At 46.2% G+C, this 9,228-nt stretch overlaps 1 protein-coding gene across 1 annotated transcript; it reads left to right on the forward strand.

Moving 5' to 3' along the window:
* Positions 1-1,063: 1,063 nt before the first annotated feature.
* Positions 1,064-5,589, forward strand: LOC308341626 (uncharacterized protein; the record flags this gene model as incomplete). Its single annotated transcript, XM_080801654.1, has 2 exons — positions 1,064-1,596; positions 1,665-5,589. The coding sequence occupies 2 exons, from the start codon at positions 1,064-1,066 to the stop codon at positions 5,101-5,103; spliced, it is 3,972 nt and encodes a 1,323-aa protein (XP_080657780.1). The 3' UTR covers positions 5,104-5,589.
* Positions 5,590-9,228: the final 3,639 nt, after the last annotated feature.

Below are 9,228 nucleotides of genomic sequence, written 5' to 3' on the forward strand. Positions count from 1 at the left end.
CGAGACTCAGGATCCATCACCAAGGAAAGACAACGGCACCCCCATGAGCAGTCACGGGATAGCTCCAGACACTGGGAAACTGGACATGGACAAATCTCTTCCGGATCTGGTAACACCAGACAGCAGGGATCCAGTATCAGTCAGGCCAGTGACAGTGAAGGACAATCAGAAGACTCAGATATTCAGTCAGGGTCAGTCCAGGAATGGTCCAGGTCCAGTCAAAGGAGACAACACGGCAGTGCGCATGCCAGACCTGACCACTCAGGGTCTTACTTCTACCAGATACCCTCCCAAGAACAGTTTGACTCTGCCCACGGACAGTCTCAACCCAGTACCAGGGGGAGACAAGGATCCCGCCATGAGCAGGCACGTGACAGCTCTAGACATGCAGGATCCCACGAGGGTCAGGCAGCTGATGGTGGACACTCTGAGTCAGGATCCCGCCACCAGCAACCATCCACTCGGGCACATGGCTCTAGGCAATCACAGTCTGGGCATGGACAATCGTCATCTGAATTCAGGCCACTGAGAAACCGAGGGTCCAGTGTCAGTCAGGACAGTGACAGCGAAGGGCACACCGAAGATTCGCAGAGTCAGTTTGGATCTGGCTCAGGAACCCAACATGGCCATGTACAAGACAGCTCTAGACGCTCTGAGTCTCATCAGGGGCAGAGGAACGGTCATGGGCAGTCTGAGTCTGGCCATGGACACTCAGACACTGGTAGTAGAAGGAGACAAGGATCTAGTCATGGACACTCTATAGATACCTCTAGACAATCAGGGTCTCATGGTGGAGAGCCATCCTCTCGGGGACACAGTGACCCCTACCATGGACAGTCAACATCACGCACAAGAGGAAGACCAGAATCACAGCGTGAGCAGTCTGCAGACAGGTCCAGACACTCAGGCACTGAACATGGACAACTGTACTCTGGATCCAGAGCAAGCAGACATCGGGGACCCAGCATGAGTCTGGCCAGCAGCAGCGAAGGACATTCAGAAGATTCAGGTAGAGAATTCGCAATGACCTATGAAAATTCTGGGTCCAGCTCCAGAAACCAACATGGGTCTACCCATGGGCAGTCAGCTAACAGATCCAGACAGTCAGATTCCTATCAACGGCAGACAGGCACCCATAGGCAGTCAGACTCAACCCACCAAGACTCGGGATCCACCACCAGGGAAAGGCAAGGGCGCCGCCAAGACCAATCAGAACACATACCAAGACACTCAGGGAGCCCTCAAGAGAAGACAGCCATCCATGGGCAGTCAGACTCTGCCCACAGAGACTCAGAGTCCACCACCAGGGAAAGACAAGGGCGCCCCCGTGAGCAGTCAGAGGACACATCCAGACACCCAGGGTCCCATCAAGGACAAACAGCCATCCAAAGGCAGTCTGACTCTGCCCACAGAGACTCAGGATCCATCACCAGGGAAAGACAAGGGCGCCACCGTGAGCAGTCAGGAGATATATCCAGACACCCAGGGTCCCATCCAGGACAAACAGCCATCCACAGGCACTCTGACTCTGCCCACAGAGACTCAGGATCCATCACCAGGGAAGGACAAGGGCGCCACCGTGAGCAATCAGGGGACGTAGCCAGACACTCAGGGACCCATCAAGGACAGACTGCAATCCACAGGCAGTCTGACTCTGCCCACAGAGACTCAGGATCCATCAACAGGGAAAGACAAGGGCGCCACCGCGAGCAGTCAGGAGACAGAGCCAGACATTCAGGGACCCATCAAGGACAGACTGCAATCCACAGGCACTCTGACTCTGCCCACCGAGACTCAGGATCCACCAGCAGGGAAAGACAAGGGCACCCCCGTGAGCAGTCAGGAGACATAGCCAGACACTCAGGGTCCCATCGAGGACAGACAACCATCCACGGGCAGCCTGACTCTGCCCACCGAGACTCAGGATCCATCACCAAGGAAAGACAACGGCACCCCCATGAGCAGTCACGGGATAGCTCCAGACACTGGGAAACTGGACATGGACAAATCTCTTCCGGATCTGGTAACACCAGACAGCAGGGATCCAGTATCAGTCAGGCCAGTGACAGTGAAGGACAATCAGAAGACTCAGATATTCAGTCAGGGTCAGTCCAGGAATGGTCCAGGTCCAGTCAAAGGAGACAACACGGCAGTGCGCATGCCAGACCTGACCACTCAGGGTCTTACTTCTACCAGATACCCTCCCAAGAACAGTTTGACTCTGCCCACGGACAGTCTCAACCCAGTACCAGGGGGAGACAAGGATCCCGCCATGAGCAGGCACGTGACAGCTCTAGACATGCAGGATCCCATGAGGGTCAGGCAGCTGATGGTGGACACTCTGAGTCAGGATCCCGCCACCAGCAACCATCCACTCGGGCACATGGCTCTAGGCAATCACAGTCTGGGCATGGACAATCGTCATCTGAATTCAGGCCACTGAGAAACCGAGGGTCCAGTGTCAGTCAGGACAGTGACAGCGAAGGGCACACCGAAGATTCGCAGAGTCAGTTTGGATCTGGCTCAGGAACCCAACATGGCCATGTACAAGACAGCTCTAGACGCTCTGAGTCTCATCAGGGGCAGAGGAACGGTCATGGGCAGTCTGAGTCTGGCCATGGGCACTCAGACACTGGTAGTAGAAGGAGACAAGGATCTAGTCATGGACACTCTATAGATACCTCTAGACAATCAGGGTCTCATGGTGGAGAGCCATCCTCTCGGGGACACAGTGACCCCTACCATGGACAGTCAACATCACGCACAAGAGGAAGACCAGAATCACAGCGTGAGCAGTCTGCAGACAGGTCCAGACACTCAGGCACTGAACATGGACAACTGTACTCTGGATCCAGAGCAAGCAGACATCGGGGACCCAGCATGAGTCTGGCCAGCAGCAGCGAAGGACATTCAGAAGATTCAGGTAGAGAATTCGCAATGACCTATGAAAATTCTGGGTCCAGCTCCAGAAACCAACATGGGTCTACCCATGGGCAGTCAGCTAACAGATCCAGACAGTCAGATTCCTATCAACGGCAGACAGGCACCCATAGGCAGTCAGACTCAACCCACCAAGACTCGGGATCCACCACCAGGGAAAGGCAAGGGCGCCGCCAAGACCAATCAGAACACATACCAAGACACTCAGGGAGCCCTCAAGAGAAGACAGCCATCCATGGGCAGTCAGACTCTGCCCACAGAGACTCAGAGTCCACCACCAGGGAAAGACAAGGGCGCCCCCGTGAGCAGTCAGAGGACACATCCAGACACCCAGGGTCCCATCAAGGACAGACAGCCATCCAAAGGCAGTCTGAATCTGCCCACAGAGACTCAGGATCCATCACCAGGGAAGGACAAAGGCACCCCCGTGAGCAGTCAGGAGACATAGCCAGACACTCAGGAACCCATCAAGGACAGACAGCCATCCACAGGCAGTCTGACTCTGCCCACAGAGACTCAGGATCCATCACCAGGGAAAGACAAGGGCGCCACCGTGAGCAGTCAGGAGATGTATCCAGACACCCAGGGTCCCATCCAGGACAAACAGCCATCCACAGGCACTCTGACTCTGCCCACAGAGACTCAGGATCCATCACCAGGGAAGGACAAGGGCGCCACCGTGAGCAGTCAGGAGATATATCCAGACACCCAGGGTCCCATCCAGGACAAACAGCCATCCACAGGCACTCTGACTCTGCCCACAGAGACTCAGGATCCATCACCAGGGAAGGACAAGGGCGCCACCGTGAGCAATCAGGGGACGTAGCCAGACACTCAGGGACCCATCAAGGACAGACTGCAATCCACAGGCAGTCTGACTCTGCCCACAGAGACTCAGGATCCATCAACAGGGAAAGACAAGGGCGCCACCGCGAGCAGTCAGGAGACAGAGCCAGACATTCAGGGACCCATCAAGGACAGACTGCAATCCACAGGCACTCTGACTCTGCCCACCGAGACTCAGGATCCACCAGCAGGGAAAGACAAGGGCACCCCCGTGAGCAGTCAGGAGACATAGCCAGACACTCAGGGTCCCATCGAGGACAGACAACCATCCACGGGCAGCCTGACTCTGCCCACCGAGACTCAGGATCCATCACCAAGGAAAGACAACGGCACCCCCATGAGCAGTCACGGGATAGCTCCAGACACTGGGAAACTGGACATGGACAAATCTCTTCCGGATCTGGTAACACCAGACAGCAGGGATCCAGTATCAGTCAGGCCAGTGACAGTGAAGGACAATCAGAAGACTCAGATATTCAGTCAGGGTCAGTCCAGGAATGGTCCAGGTCCAGTCAAAGGAGACAACACGGCAGTGCGCATGCCAGACCTGACCACTCAGGGTCTTACTTCTACCAGATACCCTCCCAAGAACAGTTTGACTCTGCCCACGGACAGTCTCAACCCAGTACCAGGGGGAGACAAGGATCCCGCCATGAGCAGGCACGTGACAGCTCTAGACATGCAGGATCCCATGAGGGTCAGGCAGCTGATGGTGGACACTCTGAGTCAGGATCCCGCCACCAGCAACCATCCACTCGGGCACATGGCTCTAGGCAATCACAGTCTGGGCATGGACAATCGTCATCTGAATTCAGGCCACTGAGAAACCGAGGGTCCAGTGTCAGTCAGGACAGTGACAGCGAAGGGCACACCGAAGATTCGCAGAGTCAGTTTGGATCTGGCTCAGGAACCCAACATGGCCATGTACAAGACAGCTCTAGACGCTCTGAGTCTCATCAGGGGCAGAGGAACGGTCATGGGCAGTCTGAGTCTGGCCATGGACACTCAGACACTGGTAGTAGAAGGAGACAAGGATCTAGTCATGAACACTCTGTCAATAACTCCAGACAATCAGTGTCTCTTCAGGGACAGAGTGAAAATCATGGGCAACCTGAGTCAGGATTTGGAGAGTCTCAGCATGGTAGTGGAAGTCTTGATTCCAGCCATATGGAATCCAGAGACATAGTTGAGTTTGGAGAATTCATGTCATCCAATATAACAGTTAGTAATATTAACCCAGAAATATCAGGCCATTCAAGGGGTAATTCAAAGAAGTTGGGAGTTATTCAGTCACAAAATTATTATTATTTTGAGTGAGAAACTAATAGAAAAATAATTAAAAGGGTTGGAACCTGAGCTAAGACATAACTTTGGAACCTGAAACTTCTCATTATACCTGCAAAGAGTTTTCTTACTATTTTACTTTAAATAGGTTACAGTATTTCTTTCTTCTTGTGATAGTTTCATTTCTTCTTTGGGTAGGTTTAAACCTTTGGTAAGGAAATTGTCAGCGGGCAAAATCAATGTCATTTAGAACTAAATTTAGAAAACTCAATATTTTGGGTAGTTGGAGTTCAAATAAGGACTGTCTTTTGAGTGGTTAAATTTAGGATCTTTGTAGATTTTCACATTTTTCTTTGCCAAAAATACAAAATCACGGTTCTGGAAGCCAAACCAAATATGTTAATATCAGGGCTCAGTGCATCTTCCTCTACTATCTTTCTAATGGAGTTCTATGTTAATGTGGATTTATTAAAATCAAAAAACTGAATTACATAAAGATTCAAAATAAACAGTTGAGCATATGTCATAGTTTGTCTTTTTTATGCTTGTTTCTCATAGACCCCAGAAGACTTATTTTCCCATGGTCAAAATTACATGTTTTTCTTATATCACTGGAAAACTATATGACCAAAAGGCAGTTATACACCATGCAAAGGGAATTATGAGTCCAATGAAGTAAGAATTTAAGCAGCATAATCGTTGTCCCATCCAGTCACATTCAGGATGAAGGAAGGCTTAGCTCAATCATTAATAGCAACATAAGTATTACCCAAACCCAAGTGGCTATTAGGCTAGTCAAACCAAGATTAGTAAACAGAAATTACTAACCACAAATCCCTCTTCCAAAGACACTAGGAGTTGTTTTCCAATGAAAGTCGGAAAGCAAATATTTATGCTGAAATATCTTGTCAAAGGAAAAACAATAAAGAAAATCCCCCCTGCCTCTGGAAAGAAAATGCATACAGTTCATGATGTTGGCAGGTGAATGAAGAGTAGTAGAAACATCTACAGGATTCTACCTTTAGAAGGAATATCACTGTAGGAGAATCATATCCAAGTTTTCCTTCTCCATAATATCAGACCAAAATGCACACTAGAGAATATCTAAGTCAGTCTTCAAATTCTGCAGATGAGTCTGTCACCAAAATAATCCATACCAAATAGCAATTAGAATCAAAGTCTTCTAACTCTGATTTTTATAAAAGAACTTTAAAAAGATGTCTCTCTTTCACTTTTATTTGAACAAATCAGACTAAACTGAAATTAATTGATTTATGTAAGATGGCAGAGGAGTAGGGCACCCTAAGTTTGTCTAGCCCCTCGAATGCGGCTAGATATCAAATCATTCTGAACACCTGTTAAATCAATTGGAAATCTGAGAAAAGAAAGGCTGCATTCTACAAATAGAAAAGCAACCATTTTTTGGAAGGTAGGAGACTTGAATCTGGGGTAATATATCTGAGGATATGGTGGAGGAGATGGAGTCTGCTTAAGGAGGCTACCACAGAGCAGCATATAAGAAGCAGAGCACAGAATCAGAACTTTTATGATATTTTGCTACAGTGGGGTACATCCCTGGCTGAAAGGTGCTCAGGTGCAAAGTGTGGCAGAATCCCAGGTAGGACAGGATAGTCTCAGGATCCCCAGGGTCACAGGAAGAATGGAGGTGCCTGAGTGCAGCAGAGTTCCCAGGCATAAGAGTGGAGAAGCAGGCTGAAAACAGAGAGTCTAGATGTTGGCTTTCTGCTCTGTTTTGCCATAAACTGCGAACTACTGCACAGTCATGCAACCATATTCCTGGCAGGGGTAGAACAAAAGACAGAAGTCTGGTGAAAACCCCCTGATTCATTCTTTCTTATTTTTGGATCCAGTTTCTTTCAACAAACAGGCCAAAACACACAGAATCTAGTTTTTTGCTTTGTTCTATTTTGTTTCTTGTTTGTTTTTTTCTTGTTTTGTTCTATTTTTATTTCTAATTTTCTTTCTTTTGTCATTGTTGTTATTGTTGTTTTTTTTCTCTTTATTCTATTCTATTCTGGACAAGCTGGTGAGGTGGAGAAATTCACCCCAAAGGAAAGAACAGGAGGTGGTAATAACTATCACAGATTAAATCAATACAGATATAAGAAAGATATCTGAACTAGAATTCAAAACAACTATTGTAAAGATACTAGCTTGCTTTGAAAAAGCATGGAAGACACTAGAGAATCCCTCACCATAGAAATAAAAGTACCAAGATCTAGTCAGGCTAAAATTAAAAATGCTGTTACTAAGATGTAGTCCCAAATGGAGGCTATAAAAACAAGGATAAACAAGGCAGAAGAGTGAATCCATGATATAGAAGATAAAAAGATGGAAAACAAGGAAGCTGAGAAGAAGAAAGAAAAATCTTGGATCACCAATGGAGATTTAGAGAACTTGCCAATTCCATAAAGCAAAATAACACCTAGATAATAGAGGTCCCAGAAAATGAGGAATGGGAAAGAGGAGAACAATATTTATTTGAACAAATTATAGCTGAGAACTTCCCTAATCTGGAGAAGGAAACAGGGATTCAAATCCAGGAAGCACCATGAACCCCCCTCAAAATCAATAAAAACAGGTTAACATATAATAGAGTGCATTTTGCAAATTTCAAAGATAAAGAAAAAATCCTGAAAGCAGTTTAGGACAAGAGGTCCTTAAACTACAAGGGTAGACACAATAGTAAACTTGTCCACAGCAACGTGGCAAGCCAGAAAGGACTGGTATGATATATTCAATGTGCAAAACGAGGGGAAAAATGTGCAGCCAAGAACACTTAGTCCAAGAAGACTCTCATTCAGAATAGAAAGAGAGAAAAAGAGTTGCCAAGACAAACAAAAACTAAAGGAATTTGTGAACACTAAACCAGCCCTGCAATAAATATTAAAGGGGAGCCTTTGAGTGGAGAGAGAGTGAAAAATGACAAAAACCAGAAAGGAAGAGAGATGATCTACAGGAAAAACGACTTTAAGGTAATACAATGGCACAAAATTCCTATCTTTCAATAATTACTCTGACTGTAAATGGATTAAATACTCCAATCAAAAGACAGGGTATCAGAATGGATTAAAAAAAAAAAAAGATCCTTCCATATGCTCTTTATAAGAAACTCATTTTAGACCCAAAGTCTTCTCCAGGTTAATACTGAGGGAGTAGAAAACCATTTACCATGCCAATGGACATCAGAAGAAATCTGAAGTAGCCATCCTTAAAGCAAACTTGAATGAAAGATGAAGAAGGACACTAATCCTAATAAAAGGGTCTATCCAACAAGATTTAACAACTGAAAATATTTTTACCCCCAACATGGCAAACCCAAATATATAAACCCAATTAATAACATAAAGAAACTCATTGATAATAATATATAAGTAGGGGACTTTAACACCCCTTTCACTGCAATGAACAGGTCATCCAAGCAGAAGAGCAACAAGAAACAAGAGTTTTGAATGAGACGCTGGACCACATGGACTTCAGAGACATACTCAAAGCATTTCATTCTAAAGTAACAGAATACACATTCTTTCTAGGGTGCACATGGAACATTCTTCAGAGTAGATCACACACTGAGTATCAAATCAGGTCTCAACTGGTACAAAAAGACCGAGATTATACCATGCATATTTTTAGACCACAATGTCTCCAAACTTGATCACAATAACAAGAGAAAATATGGAAGGAACACAAATACAAGGAGGTTAAAGAGCGTCCTACTAAAGAATGGTCAACCAGGAAATAAAAGAAGAATTTTTTAAAATACTGGGAAAAAATGAAAATGAAAAAATGACAATTCAGAACCTTTGGGATACAGCAAAGATGGTCCTAAGAGGGAAGGATATAGCAATACAGGCCTTCCTCAAGAAACTAGAAAAGTCTCAAGTACACAACCTAATCTTATACCTAAAGGAGCTGGAAAAAGAATAGCAAATCAAGCCTAAATCCAACCCGAGAAGAAAAATAATTAAGATTAGAGCAAAAATCAATGACATAGAAATCAAAGAATAGTAGAAGAGGTCAATGGAACTAGGAAACAGTTCATTGATAGAATTAATAAGATCGATAAACCCCTAGCCAGACTTATGAAAAAGAAAAGAGAAAGGACCCAAATAAATAAAATCATGAATGAAGGAGGAG

The sequence above is a fragment of the Martes martes genome, assembly GCF_963455335.1.
Source record: "Martes martes genome assembly, chromosome: 4".
NCBI lineage: Eukaryota > Metazoa > Chordata > Mammalia > Carnivora > Mustelidae > Martes > Martes martes.